Here is a 17,292-nt window from a genome sequence, read left to right as displayed (position 1 = left end):
CATGGTACTGTATAACCTCACTTATATGTGGAATCTAAAACAAACAAACAAAAACACAGACTGATAGACACAGAGTACAGATTGGTGGTTGCCAGAGGTGAGGGATAAGAGCTGGGTGAAATGGGTAGAGGTGGTCAAAAGTTACAAACTTCTTATAAAATAAGTAAGTCCTGGGGATTTATATAGCATAGTAACTATAGTTAATAACATGGTATTGTATATTTGAAAGTTGCTAATAGAGTAATTCTTGAAAGCTCTCATCACACACACAAAATATGTAATTATGTGTGGTGATAGACACTAACTAGATTTATTGTGGTGACCATTTCACAAACTATAAAGATATTGAATCATTATGTTGTACACCTGAAACTGATGTAATGTTATTCATCAATTATATATCAAGAGAACCAAAATAAATTTTAAAAAAGACAAAACTTATATAATCCATCCAAGCAGTTTCAATGATCAAAAAGCTGTATCACTGTAAGAGACTTTCTCTTATACTTGAGATGAGTTATTTGGTAAATACCTCAGAAACAGGACCTGTTTTCTAACTCATTATCCTCCCACTTCCAGCCTCACAAATTTTTGGGATCCACACATATTGTGCTACCCTGGACTTCCACATCCATTGTTCACCAATTGTCTCTTATCCACATTGTTTTTCCCTTCAGAAATCTCTCTCATCTGTCTGTCATGGAGGAGAAGAAGTCAACTTGTGAAACAAAGGAAAGCATTGCCTGTTGGTTGTGGGATTCCAGGCCAGTAGATTGTCAGGTAGCTGGGGGTCAGCATGGCTAGCATCCGGTCCATGTTAAAGAGGTAGAAATTTTATCTGGACCCCAACTTCCCTAAAAGACTGGGGGAAAACTAGCTGTGGAGGTTAGGAAACTAACTCTCTCCTTTGAGGCACCCTTGCAGATCGGTTAGCAACAGGAATGCTTGCTGGCCTCTGTTTCAACTGTCACCAGGCTAGTGAGCTACTGGGCGGTTTCTTCAGCTCTGTGGTAAAGGATTCAGGAATGAATGGTCAGTTTCAGTGATTTAATATAGAAGGTCCTTTGGAGAATCTGTCCAGCATTTCATCAAAAATCCTCCTTTAGCTGAAGGCTGAGAATCTTGACTGATATATCATTATGGGGTACAAAACTTTGTCTTGTAACAAAGCAACGGATCTCAGAAATCAAGAGCTACCTGAAAGAAAAGCCTTCCAGATGAGGGATATTGACAAATAGATTCTTCTGTGTTAGTCAAGTACCTAAGAAAACTCAGGCTCTGCAGGTAGAGATGGCAAAAAGAACAAGTTCTAGAGGTAGCAACTAACTACATCACAGGAAGTCAGGAGCTAGGCAGGCAGTGGCAAAACACTTCCTGAAGTTTTCTGCTATCAACTGAATTGTATCCCCTCAACAGTCATATGTTGGAGCTCTAACCTCCAATGTGACTGTCTTTGGAGATTGGTCTTTAGGAGGTAATTAAGTGTAAGCGGAGTCAAAAGGGTGCGTCCCTGATCTAATAGGATCAGTATCCTCAGAAGAGACACTAGAGATCTCATTCTCTTTCATGTGTGTGTACACAGGAGAAAGGCCATATGAGGACACAGCAAGAGGCGGCCATCTACAAGCCAGAAAGAGAGCTCTTACCATAAACTTAATCACTCAGACCCTTGGTCTTGGACTTCCCAGCCTCCAGAACTGTGGAAATATAAATTTCTCTTGTTTAAGTGACCTGGTGTGTGGTATTTAGTTCTGGCAGCCCAAGCTGATGAATACAGTTTTCCAACTCAACTAGGCATTTGGTGTTGGAGACAATGTAAAGCCGGCAGGAGCCTTGAAAGCGAACCGATTTACCTGGGTTGAGTCACAGAAAATGGGAGTTGATTCACTGGCATGCAAGTGGGCTCCCTGAGAATGAGTTATGGAAAAAGGTCACAATCCTGCTTTCTCCACATCCATCCACGTTCTCAAAGCCCAATTAGAGGGGAAGGTTGGAAATCTCTGGCCCATGATACCTCCCCACATCTCACTAGCTCATATCTGTCACTTCCATTTAATCAAACTGCCTGAATGTCTACCAGCAAGCTTCTGGGCTAACCAAGCGACCTTTTCCCAATAGCAGCACATATTATCCACCCACTGTAGTGAGAATCAATGTTCCATGAATTCCAATGTCAAAGTCACCCTAAGGGAATAGGAATTTTGTTAAGGAAAGAAAGAAAAGGAAGAGTAATTTCAGAGAGATGAGAACAACAACTGTCCTACTAGACATTCCTAGAACAAGTGACAGCTGTGGAAGAGGGTGGGGTTGTCAGTCCCTGGAAGGGACAGGAAAGAATATGGAAGTTACAGTTGCTAGCTCAGCCACATTAGTCTGGGCTCAACTAGCCTTGTGACTCATTTTCTGAAGCATGGTGACTGGTGATAATGTGGGTAGTTAGAGTAAGATTATATATTTCGTTTTAACCACCAGGCTGTCTTACTTCAGCCACCCAATTCGTTGATTTAGGGTGTGTTGTGGACAAGAAATTGCGTGGGCGTTATGTGAGCACAACGGGATTCTACCAATATGGCGTTCATAATCTCTTTGAGAGAAAATGAATCTAACACTCCTCCAGTATCCACTAGGTACTAAGCATTTTCCTTTCTGTTACATGTTATGCCGCTTAATCTTAAAAGTATCTTTAAGATGGGTATCATACCATCATCATCGTCTTTGTCGTCGTCATAATCTTCACCTTGATAGATAAAGCTGCAGAGGCTCGGAGATGTTTAACACACACTCAAGATCACAAGCCTTCCAGTTTATCCCTGCTACAAGAGCCCTATTTCCTTATGGAAGTTCTCACGTTAGACTTGTAAGACCATGACATTAACCATAGTCTGGTGTGAAGATCTGTCCCATTCCAAAGCTCACATTCATGCCCACCCCACCCACCGGCACCACCATGGTGCCTAACCTCTCCTCCCTGTATTAGGAAATCTACCGGAGTCGATCACAGCCTTCAGCAAGCCCCTGTCTCTCTACAAACAGCAGAAGACTTTGGGAAGCAGGAACAGAGTTCAACTTTTTTGTCCTGAAAGCAGGGTCAAAGCTTTTGACTTCACTCCAGCTCAGGACTCAGGCTTTCAATTTAGGGGTATGATGTGCCAGAACTCAATCCAAGGCCGTCCAGCTTAATTGCTAGCTATGGGCTTGGAAAGCAAATCATGTTTCTGGACAGCACTGACCAATTCTCTATCACCGCTTTCTTCTTTTTCTTCTTCCTAAAAAAGGAATAGAAATTTGAGCCCAGACAAAGAAACAAGAGCTCAGGGGCAAGCAACAGATACTGGAGTCCCTGAAGTGCTGTGCAAATACTTTCTGATAAAGCCAATTACCACCACATGCTGTGGGACGGGAGGAAAGATGTGCTGATCGTTCGGTTGAAAACTATTCTAGGAGAGAGATGACTCTCCATCATGTGCAGCCACAGAAGAGTCCGTTTTGATCTTGTCTCTTTTTGGAGGTTTTCTAAGACAAAAGTTGCCTTTCGGAAACTGAAGGTAAAAAGGGCAGAAAACCAAACCCTCAAAACTCTGCTTCCAGCTGTGCACAGCTGAAGCCCTGGGTGATAGATTGCCCTGTTGGGTGCACCACCCTCAATTAGTCTCATGAGGGCGGACTGGATATGGTCACTGAAATTATAAGGGACCCACTGGGGACAGGACATCAGCCTTTCCTTCCTACCACTGGACTCTATGAGTAGATGAGTTTCCAAGAGCAGATGACAAGGATCACCAGGGTCCTTGGGACCTGGCATCAAAGAGGGTCAGAGCAGGCCAGGCTTCCACTGCCAGTACCATCATCCGGATAATTAGACCAAAAGCTTCGGATAATTCAGTAGCTTGCTACTGACCTAAAATTCCAGAATAATTCCTTTAAGTCCCTGCTTTGCAAGTGGAAGCTGTTTTTTTTTTTTTTTTTTTTTTGTCTTGTTTTTCTTTTCCTTTACATTGCAAATCTCTTTGTCTATGTACCACTATAGGCAGGTAAGTGTCCATCACGTATGGTGCCCCGATGTCTTGTCAATCAATTTTTCCAGAGGGATTCAGTTAACTAATAACTGATATTTGGCTCTTATTACAAAATAGGCATCTCAGGAAGAATTTGTTTCCATTAAACTATGAGAATCTAACTAAAAGCGTCTTCTTATCAATTGGCCTGACACTCCCTAAATGCCGGCATCCTCTTGGTTCTAGTCAGGAAATCTGCACAACCCAAAATATGTTCCTGAACCATCATATTCTCTTCCTGGAACAACATCTTTTCCTTCCTGTTATTCCCAGCAAATTCTTCATGTTTGTTGAATGAATGAAGAAAGGCTATTCTCATTCTCATTCTGTCTTCTCCCCGCCCCCTTTTTTCCCCCCAAACAAATTCTTACTTAGAGCTTCTTGTGCCAGGAACCATTCTAAGCACTTTGTGATTATTAACTCATTTAATACTTGGAACACTTGTGTTTATTATTTTCCTTACATTACAGATAAGGAAACTAAGGCACAGAAAGGTTAAGTAACCTTCCCAAGGTCACACAGCCAGTACATAGTAGAGCTGGATTTGAACCCAGGTCATCTGGCCCTAGAACTTGTATTCTGAACCATTTCATGGCGTTGCTTCACTAAGAAGCTTTCCCAAGATACACCTTTCCCAACAAGACTTCTTAGCATTGTCTTCCCTAACCCTGACCCTTTGAAGGAAATGAGTTTGTTGTGAAACTTTGAAGGAGGAGTTTAATGTTTCCTTATTGAGGAAATCAGATTGTGAGGCTGGTGGGAAAAACTTCCCATTTCAACATCTATCAATCAAGTGCAGCTCTTTTGTGCCAGGCACTGTAAACTCAAAGATAAGCATGGCAGCCTCTGCTTTGATGAGCTCGCCATCTGGTGGGAGGAGACAGGTTAACATAAGTCTTATGACAAACCCTCTTCCAGAGTGCAAGGAAGTGAGAAGCTTCTGCCTTGAGTCCTAAAGAACCAGAATGGATTATCCAGATAAAGGGCAGTGAAGGGAGATAGAACTGGGCTATTCCAGTTAAAAGGAGCTGTATCTGCAATTATGCAGGTTCGAAGAGAGAGGGTAAGATTTCTCCCAGGAACTGTATGTGGTTTTGGATAAGTGGAGCTGAAGAAGTAATCAGGAGTTAGAACCTGCAGGCCCCTTGCCTCCTGCTAAGGAATGGAATGATTGGGGGGGGGGGGGGCAGTTTTTTTACTAGACCTAGTTTATGGGCCACCACCGCCATCCCCCAGGATTTGCTTGGCTCCACTTGCTCTGGCTGCCATAACTAATTGCTTGCTGAACTAATCTTACATCAGATTGGTCTTCTGGGGCAGATGTAGCTACTGTTGGAACAGCTCATGAGTAGCTACTGTTGGAACACTAGCTTCTCACCCAGTAGACAGACAGTACACTTCAGAAGCTAGAATGCTCAGATCTTCTCCAAGTGCTTTGAGGTCAGCTTTGACAACCAGTGATGAGAAGCTGCAAGCGATTTCATGCAAGTCCCTGCAGCTCATTCTCCAGTGCTGGCCCTGTGGGCTGCAGCTTGAAACGGGGGCCTACAAATTGAAACCATCGGTTTCCCCAGCTCCCAGTTTTCCCTCCTTTTTTTCTTTCTTTTCTTTTTTCTAAGTTATTCTATGACAAATTGCAGCTTCTCCACTGAATTCTTCTCCAGCATTATCAATGGCTCCTGCAGGCTCAAACCCTCCACTTTTTTCAGCTTGGCTGGACCCGAGAGGCTGTGGCTTCTCCTACTTCCAGGCCAATATGAAGCCCTGAGGTGCAAGGTGTAAGATCCAGCTTCCCAGCAGACACCCTGTTAATGCATCTGTACACATAAGGGAGTTAGTGCCCAGAGGGGCAGTGGACCAGTAACACATAGGAGATGAGAAGGACTCTCCAGATAAGTCATTTCTCTTTCTCCCCATTTCTCATAGACTTCGTAAAGCATGGCGACTTCATGTGGCTTCCTGGAAGATATCCAATGGGACCAAGCAACCAATTGCATTTTCTTGTGATGCTCTGGCTGAGTCAGAACAAATTAGCTCCCTGTCCTGCCCCACTTCTAATTTTTCAAATAGCTTTATTGAGCTATGATACTGTATGATTCAGCCATTTAATGCTATATGATTCACCCCTTTAAAGTGTACAATTCAATGGTTTTTAGTACACTCAGAGTCATGCAACCATAACCATGGTTTAGAATATTTCATCAACCCAAAGAAAACCTCATAACCATGAATGAATAGTCACTCTCTAACCCCCTCGCCCCATTTCCACTCTCACCCCAGGCCTAGACAACAAGTACTCTGCTTTCTGCTTCTACAGATATGCTATTCTGCTTCTACAGACATGTCATATAAGTAGAATCTTATGATTGGTGGTCTTTGGTGACTGGTTTGTTTCACTTAACATACTTTAGCATAATTTTTCAAGTTCATCCATGTTGTGGCATATATTAACACTTCATTTCATTGAGTGGATAGTCCACATTTTATTTATCCATTCAACAAGCTACGGGCATTTAGGTTGTTTCCATTTTGGGGCTGTTATGAATGATACTGTTAAAAACATTCGTGTACAAGTTTTCGAGTGAATATGTTTTCATTTCTTTTGGTATGTTGGGTCATGTGGTAATTCTGTGATTAATATTTTGAGAAACAGCCAAACTGTACCATTGAAAATTTCCACTAGCATTTTAGAGTTCCACTACATTCTTACCATCATTGACAGGATTGGTTATTACCTGTCCTTTTGTTTGTTTTGCTTGCCATTTTAGCATTGTAATGAGTGAGAAGTGATAGCTCCTATGGTTTTGATTTGCATCTCCCTAATGACTACTGATGTTGAGTACATTTTTATGTGCTTACTGACCACATGTATATATTTTTTGAGACATGTCTTTTCAGACTATTTGACCACTTTTTAATTGGGTTATCTTTTAGTTGTTAAGTTGTAAGAGTTATTTATATATTCAGGATATAAGCCCCTTAGCAGATCTGTGATTTACATTTTTTTTCCCCATTCTGTGGGTTGTTGTCTTTTTTTCCACTTCCTTATTAATATAGTTTGTAGCAAAAATATTTTTTTTTACTTTATTTTGATGAAGTCCAATTTATCTATTTTTATTTTATTGGTTGTGGTTTTGGTGTGTATAAAAGAAGGCTTTGTCTAATCCAGGTGTGAGCTCTTAATTCTATTGTCTTACTAAGACGTTTCATCTAGATGCTACCCCTCCTTCACCCTTCTTACCTCAATTTTCCAATGATCTTTGAGTTTCTTGAAGGGGAATCATCTACGCTCACTAAAGTAACAAAGAAAAAAGTACAAATCATCCTGCAGTTTGATATGGAAGAGGTGTTGAGACAGTGAATTTGAATAATAATTCTCATTTTCAATTGAGCACTATTCATCATTGCAATAGAGTTCTTACTTCTCATGTAGAATAAGAAATGTGGTGCAAAATAATGAAAGTTAACATTTATTAAGTGCCAGATAGTATACCTGCTTTGTGTCATTTACACTCCTAGCCACCCCATGAGGTAGCTATTATCCTCCTCCTTTTCAGATAAAGACACTTTGAACGAGAAGTAACTGGCCGAGCTCACCTGGCCAGACGTAGCACTAGGAGGAGGTCCATAGACTCCACTTCAAAATTCTTCCATAAACACTCTTTGTCTTTTGAACAAATAGACCTGAATAAGTTCTTTAAAATGAAAAATTTGGAAGTACTGTGAAGTTTTTCAAAACTGGGATTTCAGATGTATTACATGGAGCTTGTTCTGCTTATTGTTTTTGTTTTGTTTTGTTTTTAACACTGTGTAAGGTTTATGGAAAACTGGAACTTCATTCTTTCTTTGAGTCACTGCTCATGGAGCCCAGTCATGTGCTATGCCTCCTCTTCCTTCTCCTCCTTCCTTATTTATAAACACTATATGGCACAGTGTGCCAGGACATTCCTGGTTACGGTCTGTCACATATTGGTAGCTTTTCTTTATTCTCAGAAGTGGCCTGGTTTAGACGACAATGACATGGTCACCTCAGTGGTTTATCATTGAACACGCCAAAGTGTCCTATTGTGGCTGCCCACTAGGTGTCAGCAGTGTAACCCCCTGAGAACGCGCAGGGGAAGGCATTTCATTACCAAAGTCAAATCAGAGCAAATAATTAAGTGTACTTCAAGAGCTACCTGCAGCCTTGGCCATTCAAAATAAGGGAGAGGCAGGGGGAGGAGAGAAGGAGCAGGTGCACGACAGGTAGCTCCTAACTGGGCTCTGATAGAGAGGGAAGGAGTCCCTTCCTGGTTAGGAGGACTCCAGTGATACCTGGAATGAGCACCTTGGCGTCCTTTTTACTTTTCACTCACAAGATAAAACCAGTGTTCAGTGAAGTGAGCAAACAGCTCTGAATGGAGTGATATTTTCCCCTTTTATAAATTGCTTTGCAAATCACAATCAGATAAAGGTCCCCCAGGTAGCTCCCTGGGCTTGAATAAGTCTGCTGAATGGCTGTGTTTGAGCCAGAAGCTGACTTGCCTGAACACAAATATTTGAAAGGCGATTTGAAAACATCTGCACTCAGAACTCGGTGACACACTCGGACTCTTCTTGGAATGAGCCACGGACGGTACGTGTATTACCTGTGACCAGGTGGATGCTGCAGCTCTCCAGAAACCTTCCTCACTTCAGAGGTGTGGCTCACAGTGGCATGCAGGGTAGGAGAAGCCCACAGCATGGGTTTTCAGGTGTTTGTGCCTTTTTGTCCTTGGAAGGTGTTGCTCTTGCTAGTAGCACTCAAATGTTCTGAAGCAACTTCTGATTTGAACGAATCCACAAATGCCACTGCCCAGCATGAACCAAATGTTCGCTTTGCAGCTGCCAGCTCAGAGCCAGATGAGAAGATATCTGTTTTTGCACTGGATTATGACTATGTGCAAATTCCGTATGAAGTCACCCTCTGGATACTTCTAGCATCACTTGCAAAAATAGGTAAGTCCCCAAACAACTGGCTGTGAGAGTTGTTTTCCATATGAGATACTGTATGTGAAAATGCCTTATGGATGGGGAGCTAAGTGGATTGTAACTGTTACTGCTATTACATCAAAAATTCTGGACCCTTGAATCAAGGGAAAGTCATAACTACTTTTTGTAAAGCCATGTAATGCTTCAGAATTATACTTTGAAATGCAAGAGCATGCCTTTGGGTTCTGGGTTGTTTTGATTTATTTTCAAATGACAACCATGTAACATTATTTGACATGCAAAAATCTCAAGTTCTATGCTTTAAAAAATACTACAGAGTAAAGCATGTAGACCTCAGAACAATGGAAATTTCAGGAACCACATAATGATTCTTCTGTAAAATATTCTTCCTTCATTCTTGGCCATGTAACCAGGGGCTTCATCAATGGCTCCCATTGTTGATTCTTTAAAAGTGGCGTGTGCTCCCTGCAAATTGACAGAAAGCAAGGAAAATGACAGTCACAAGTGACTCTTACATCACTCAGTGATGGGCTACAGGGGCCCATCATTGGGTCCCTGGGATAATATCTGTCAGTAAAATATTGATTTACACCTCAGCCAGATGAAGCCAGTGGGGTACCTCTGGTTTCCTTGGTGAAATAAAGTGAATTCGAGTTAATGGATTAAATTCTAATCGAGGTTCTTTGTGTCAAAAGCCAATGTGATGGTTGATACTCTGTGACTATTTAATCCCTAACTCTACCCCCTTGTCTCCTTAAAACCAGCTTATTCCAAAGTGGGGAAATTGATACAATTATCTCAGTTATTAAGTATAACATCTCCTTTGCCTCAGTGACATAATTTGTTATTTGAATAAACTGCTTTATTAGAATCTATGAAACACTTTGATGCTCATTTGTACTTTCCCTCTAGGATGGGTGTGGAATATGAGTTGAGCCATGAGATCTGGCAGTTACCTCCTTGGCATCAGGATGGTGGGCTCTTTCTAGTCATTTAACTCTCCATGGATGTTATTCCATGTTCTTCCATGATTTGAAGAGCAATTTATGAAGGGGGTACTGGTGTATTCATTAGGTGCTGCTTCATAACTGCTATTCATTTGGAGCTAGTAAAGTCTGAAGCTTAAATGGAAATTATTAGTTTGAAGAACACTTGTGTGACTTGTCAAATGATTAAATTACATACAAGATCTCATATTACTTCTAAGAAGTGCTCAAGTAAAAATGGCTTCTTTGAAAAAGGGATAATAGTCTGAGTTCAAAGCTAAAAGTCTGATCACATGGACACTGAAAACATTCAAGGTGATATTAGGTGAATCTTAAGTTTTCCTTTGTAAATAATGCGAGAGATTCCCTATCCCCCAAAATCGGCCTCTCTTCTTCACAGTAAGGGGTGAAGTTGGTCTGAGAAACAGGAATTAAATCTTCCACTGACTAGTTAGTTACTTTGTCTTTCTAAGTCTCAGTTTGTTCATCTGTGAAATTATTTCTAAAATCTCTTTTCAGTGCAAATAAGATTTTTCTAATGAAAAAGAGTTTTGCATTCTATATCAGTAAATGTCTCAATGCAGAAAGCATATATTTTATCTTGGTTTTATATTAGCATAAAACAGCTTGTTCTTTAGAAGTACTGTATGTGACCAGACTCAGTGTGTCCAGTTTAGAGTTTTGTAAGAACTCTATTGTTTGTAGGCCTGCTAGTTTAAATGTTCTCGATTGTCATGTTGATGTAATTCAACAGACTATAGAAAAAGAAAATAACTTAAGTAGGTTATCAGGTCACGCTTATTCCAGTACAATTTAATATTTTCTAGCCTTTAAGAATTCAGATTATTTTTATATTGTACATGAAAAGGCCATATTTATCGTCTATATACTATGTGCCAAGTACTGGGCTTATAGTTTTATACATGGTGGCTCATTCATCTGGCGGGGGAGGGGAAAGACATAAAACTTATCAAGGAAGTCTATGTAGATTTTTTAGATTCTATATTATAAAACTTGAATCAAAATATAATTAGTAATCATTATTATTATTCGTTCTTTAGTCAGTCATTCTACCGAGCCACATTTATTGAGCACACATGCAATATGTGGAAATGATCGTGGTTCCCGGCCTCAAGAGACTTAGTCTGACAGGGAAGACAGATGAATCTGGCACTGCCTGGTAGGCACTCTGACAGAAAAACATCACAACTCTTCCCAGTCCTTTTAAAAACATCCAACTATGCATTTTATAAAAGAATGACATTATAGAACAAAGGTAATACAAAGTCACGTCAGACTTTGTTGTTTATCTTTTATTTCAGTTCCATTTCTTGGAACAATATAGAAAGATATTCCTTGAATCAATGGACAGAATGGAATGGAAGGGCCATCTCTAACTCTTAGGTAGGGCTTTGTTATTTGTGGCCACTTAAGTTTCAGGCACTGGAACTATCAAATCTCCAAGTGATCGACTACTGTCCATCATGAAAGGGGAGAAGAGTGTGAAATATGAAATGCACATAGTGTTTTCCTTTACAGTGCCATACTTACAGGCATCAAGCCCCCTCCTGCTACCGCTGTGTAGGTGCAACTTGGCTTAAGGTGGGTGCACATTGGTTCCCTTCCAGGAAACTCAATTCCTAGAAGCAGGACCAAACTGGGAAGACACAGGGCCTGAGAAAATCACACTATGGCTCTTCCACCTCTTTTACATATTAAAAAGTTCAATGTGGTTAAAATAAGCACTACAAGATGAAGGAAGAAGAAGCTGGCATTAGGAAATGGTGAGAGCAAGACTGTAGAAGGAGACCTTGAACTGGTCTTGAAGCCAGTGGGCTAGGCCTGTCTTTTAGGGTGCTGTCTCTTGATACTAATAATACTCCATTGTATTAACCTGCCTGCTATTGTGAATGGAGAAGTTCAAAGCTGTATCCAGGGAAACCCACATGCTCTTTGATTGGCTGAACCTAAAATTTCCTTAAAAAGCATTCAATGGCTCCCCATGGCTTTTAGGAGAAAACCTACACTCCTTAACCTTGAATTCAAGGCCCTTTATTACTTGGGTAGAGGCCAATTAAAAATTTGCTCCAGTTGGCTGGATCCCCTCAGTGAACATCAAATATATGTGGCTGGGCCCTACCTGTCTGTCTTCTTTTTCTCTTGGAGTGTTCCCCACCCAAAATGTGTCCCATTCTGTTGTCCAACTATGTAAGTCCTAGTCAACCTCCAACAACCTGTTTAACTTCTAGTTCCCACGTAAAATCTTCTCTGTTGAACATTTAACCCGTTCATTCATTCATGTTTGAGTATACACTTACAGATTCTTTCAGAAAATAGACCAGCTACTATGTAGTAGACAGCTTGCTAAGCATTTTGGGGAGACGTTAAGATGTCTATCATTCTGCCTGAGTTTGAGGAGTTTACAGTTCAGTAGGGGAGATACATCGTGCACAAAAAATGGTAGAAAGGGATCATCGTTGTTAGACACATACAGATATAATGTTATAATGATTCACAGGAAAGACATATTATTTCTTTAGGAAGAGATAGAGAAAAGCTTAACCTCTCAAAGATTGAGCAAGACCAAAATAGGTTGAAGAAAAGGACAATCCAGGTGCAACAATAGTGTATGAAGACAAGAAAGGTGGCCTGAAACACATGAAAAGGCACGTGGTTGGCTGAATGTAGGACGTATAAAGATAGAGCAGGTGTGAGGGATACTGACGTGGAGAGAGCTCCAGGGTGACCTGCTGGGTTCTGATCTCTTATCTTATTTGCTGGTATAGTCAATATGCCCTTCATTGTATATTTATACATTACATTGTTTTTGTTTTCTTATTTATTAGTGTCTCGTTTCTAAAATTTCATCAACACTTGGAAATTGTAGAAAATACGTTTGGTCCATTACCTCCCAGTCCTTTCTAGAGGATTGGTCTTGACCCAGGGATGCTTCATAAATATCCTCAGCTTAAAATCATGAGATGCTTTGTGTGCCTTCAGAGTCATAGGTGGGGAAGGAGACAATCAGGTACACATGGTGTGGAACAGTCATCTGGCAGCAGGATGTGGAAGGGACTGGGGATTAAGGATGGGAGAGAACGTCAGGAGGACAATGCACTAATCAGCATGAGAAATGAGGAGGCCCCTAAGTGAAGGCAGTGGCTGTAGAAATGGAGAGGACGGGATGGACGTCAGGGGCAGCTAATGAGACACTAAGTGATGAAATGGGAAGCTGGTTGCATGAAAGGGCAAAGGTGATGGAGGGAGCTCATGAGAATGTGACTTGATTTACCTCTTAAATGGATGACTAGGTGTAATGTCATTGATTAAGTACGGGAAACAAAATTAAGGACTTTTCATTGAGGTTTCTTCATTTGGTTGAGAAGGAAGTGAGTGCTGGAACAAGATGAGGTTTAGGTGAGGGTGATAGACCCTGCATGAGCTTCAAAGGTGGGCTTTGTATGAGTGCAGACGAGGTCCAGCCTCTTCTCTGCTCTTCCCTCACATGCCCTCTCAGATCCCCGTAAGATGGGGAAAGCCGGAAGGAGGAAGGGGGCGGGGATGGCTGGCTGAGAACCATCGATTCTGTAACCTGCACTGGGCCTGGCATGTTTAAGTGCTCGGACTTGTGTAAAGCCCCTGCAACACCTCCAGTTCCTGCTACAGATGGGGTGCTGGGCTCAGAGGGAACAGCCAGCTTGCCCATGGTTCCATCTGCTTTCAAAGACCTCTGTACACTGTCTCCTCGGATCTCAGTGGCCAGAACCGAGTTACTAGCAATCATCTAAATGCAGTTCTCTGCTCTTCCCCAGGCTTCCACCTTTACCACCGACTGCCAGGCCTCATGCCAGAAAGCTGCCTCCTCATCATTGTTGGGGCTCTGGTGGGTGCCATCATTTTTGGTACGGACCACAAATCACCTCCAGTCATGGATTCGAACATCTACTTCCTGTATCTCCTTCCACCCATCATCCTGGAGGGCGGTTACTTCATGCCCACCCGGCCATTCTTTGAAAACATTGGCTCCATCCTGTGGTGGGCAGGCCTGGGGGCCCTGATCAACGCCTTTGGCATTGGCCTCTCCCTCTACCTCATCTGTCAGATCAAGGCCTTTGGCCTTAGTGACGTCAACTTACTTCAGAACCTGCTGTTTGGCAGCCTGATCTCGTCTGTGGACCCGGTGGCCGTGCTGGCTGTGTTTGAGGAGGCGCGTGTGAACGAGCCGCTGTATATGATGATCTTCGGGGAGGCCCTTCTCAATGATGGCATTAGTGTGGTGAGATGTCAATGACAGGTCCCCAGGAAGCTGAGGGGTCTGGGTGGGGCTGGGGACAGGAGTCTGTCCTGGGGGCTAATGGCTGAGCAGGACTGGGCCACAGCAGGATAGAGATTGGTTTCGGTCAATGCAGTGTGGCCCAAGTTTTGGTGACTTCCCTTAGAATCTGCATCGTGTATATAGTTGCTCACATACACTGCTTGTCATTCAATAGCCAACTAACTTGTTTAAAGAGTGAGAGAGAGAGAGAGAGAGAGAGAGAGAGAGAGAGAGAGAGATCACTGTGTAGTTTAATTCAGTTTTCCACTTTGCAAGCAGAAACTGTTACTAAAGGCTCTTCTGGGTTTGAACATTGGGGCAAGCAGTAGCTTAGGTGTTTATTTTCTCTCATTTACAGGACCTCACCCTCATTCCCTTTGTGTGTTTTTTCATTTTCTTAACATGATGTGTTAGATGATGAAGTTAAATAAAACATGGAGTAGAAATAGTGATGACAGAGGATTTTCAAAAATGTGTTAGCTTGTATATCAATCTCAATTGTATGACTCATTCGGAAAATGTGAAAGAAGGATTTTTGCTTAGGAGTCCTGGAGAAACGCCGAGAAGGGCTTACAGGCTAAATCAAGCATGAAGGCCCAGAAGATATCCTTGGCTGGTGGTGCTGGAATATTCTGGACTAGCCATCCCATTGTTCAGTTTCACTACATTACTATAAACCTTCACCACTTGTTAGTGTATGAGATTTTTATATATACTTTGATAAGCTTTTCTTACTTTTAAATTTATATGACATCACATAATACCAGAATTAATTTTTAGTGCAAAAAGACTCAAACAGTGCAAAATTATATGGCATAAAAACACAAACCCTCTTCTCACCCTCTATGCAAGCAACCACCCCTGTGATGAGTTTGGCATTCTCCCTCCTGGTCTTTATTATATGCACATACATACAGACCATCAATGTAGACGTATATTATATTACATAAATTGGGTGGGATTATATTATATGTATTGCCTAGATGTAACAAGTCTTGCAATTCTTTCTAGGTCTTATCAACTGCGCAGTACTTCACAGATAAAATTTACTATAATTTATTTAACCATTTCCTGATGGATGCATATTCAAGTTGTTGCCAACTTGATGCATATTTAAGTTGTTTTCACTTAAAAACAATATTACAATGAATATTCTTGTTTCTGCAGGCATCCCTTTTTTGCATTTGTATTTTTATAGGACATATTCTAAGATGAAATGTCTTGGTTAAAAAGTATGTACATTAAAAAAATTGGAAAATGATGTTTTAATCACCTCCTCTTCATCAGTTGATGAGGGAGGGATTCCTGCTCCAGGGTTCGGGGGTGACCCTTGAAAATAGACAGATGAGATCAATAACAGTTTATTAGCCACAGCGGGGTTGTTGGGGGGAGACACCGCACACCATTCAGGGCCACAGGGGGCACCCTCAGGAGCAGAGTGAACAATCGGGTGTGTGGGAGGCAGGCTGTATAGTATTAAGAGGATGGGGTACCTCCTGCTTTCCATGGGATGATGTGATTGGCCTGTTTGAATAAGTCCAAGGGCTGGCAGGAGACTGACATGCACTATTCAGGGGTAAGCAGGTCCCCTTGATATGAAGGGTTATTGGCTAGGGGACCTTATCCATGGGGTCAGATTGGGAAGGAGACTTGGCAGTTACCACATTCAAGACCCTCCCCCGGTTTACCAAATGTCAAGGTAGCACATAGTATTGGACCTTAATTTTAGTCCTTACACCACAGCTGCCGAGATTTTCCAGAACGTCTCTAAGGGCCTACACTTCCACAGTGTACTGAGTACATATTTCCCTGTATCATGACAATAAGGGTCATTGTTTTTCTTAATGTTTTCCAATCTAATGAGCAAAAATGTGTTATTCATGTTTGTTTTAATTTGTATGATGATATTAAGCACCTTTTCAATGATTATGGATCATTAGCTGTTCTCATGCTGTAAACTGGGAATTCGTATCTTTTTAGGGTTGCCAGACTTAAAAACAATGCAGGGTACTCAGTAAAATTTGAATTTCATATAAACTACAAAATTTTTTTATAAGTATGTCCCAATTATTGTAGGCAAATATTGCATCATGTCCATTTTTCTTGGGGACCACTTGTTTTTATTTTTAATTGGTTTGTAGGAACACACTAAGTTATCCAAATTTGAAACTTCTGAACAGTGCGTAAAAATCAAATACTTTCTCCCATTCTGTCCCTTACATTTTTTAGATTATGTTATCTATTATCCTCTACAAGGTTAAAATTTTTATAAAGTTAAACCTAACAAAGCAATCTTTTATTGCCCCTGGGTTTAAAGTTTTGCTATGGGGGAGATTGTGCCTAGCCACAGATATGCAAATGCTCTGGTTTTTATTTTTTCCCCTTTTATAATCAATTATTTCATTGATCTGGCATACCATATTTTGTCATGATGACTTGATGCAAAAATAGATAGTACAGAGGGAAAAGGGCTCTTAAAAAGTAATCCAAAATATCTGGGGTAGATTCACCAAGTGACGGAAGCCCTAACTGAAGTCAGAAGTATATTTATTCCTAATGAGAATCTCTAGCTGTTGGACAAGATATTAGGGACATCAGGCTTGCCCATACTTTCCATCTGGGCAAGTGTCACAAAAAGCCAAGTTGTCAGAAAGTTGTCAGACTGCTGTAGGAGTCAGATATTTGGTTTCTGAGAGTATGATCCTCAAGACACATGCCTCAGAAGCAGCCTGGTGGGCCTGACGTGTATTCAGACGTCCCAGACCTACTGACCTAGACTCTGGGAGGGGAGCTTGCAAATCCGTTTCTAGCAAGCACTTCAGAGGACTGCTGGTATTTGAGAACTACTGGTTTATTAGATTGAGAGAAGCCAATGTTTCTTGATCTAAAATGATGATATGTCTAGAGCAAAGACTGCACACCTGTCCTCAGACTGGGCTAGATTAGTCTCTGAGGACTCCTTTCC

General features: G+C 41.4%; 1 protein-coding gene across 2 annotated transcripts in view; it reads left to right on the top strand.

Moving 5' to 3' along the window:
* The first annotated feature begins 8,270 nt into the window (after positions 1-8,270).
* Positions 8,271-17,292, top strand: part of SLC9A4 (solute carrier family 9 member A4) — a 95,207-nt gene continuing 86,185 nt past the window's right edge. For both annotated transcript variants that reach the window (XR_016020429.1, XM_019753793.3), the window contains exons 1-2: positions 8,271-9,032; positions 13,825-14,288. Coding sequence is in view for 1 of the 2 variants with exons in the window: in XM_019753793.3 (XP_019609352.3) it covers positions 8,777-9,032; positions 13,825-14,288 (720 nt within the window). In the remaining variant the exon portion in view is untranslated. The remainder of the gene's footprint in view (positions 9,033-13,824; positions 14,289-17,292) is intronic.

Source organism: Rhinolophus sinicus, chromosome 2, assembly GCF_057876585.1.
Source record: "Rhinolophus sinicus isolate RSI-liver-muscle chromosome 2, RSI-T2T, whole genome shotgun sequence".
In the NCBI taxonomy this organism is placed as follows: Eukaryota; Metazoa; Chordata; class Mammalia; order Chiroptera; family Rhinolophidae; genus Rhinolophus; species Rhinolophus sinicus.
This window is presented reverse-complemented; position numbering and strand designations above follow the sequence as displayed.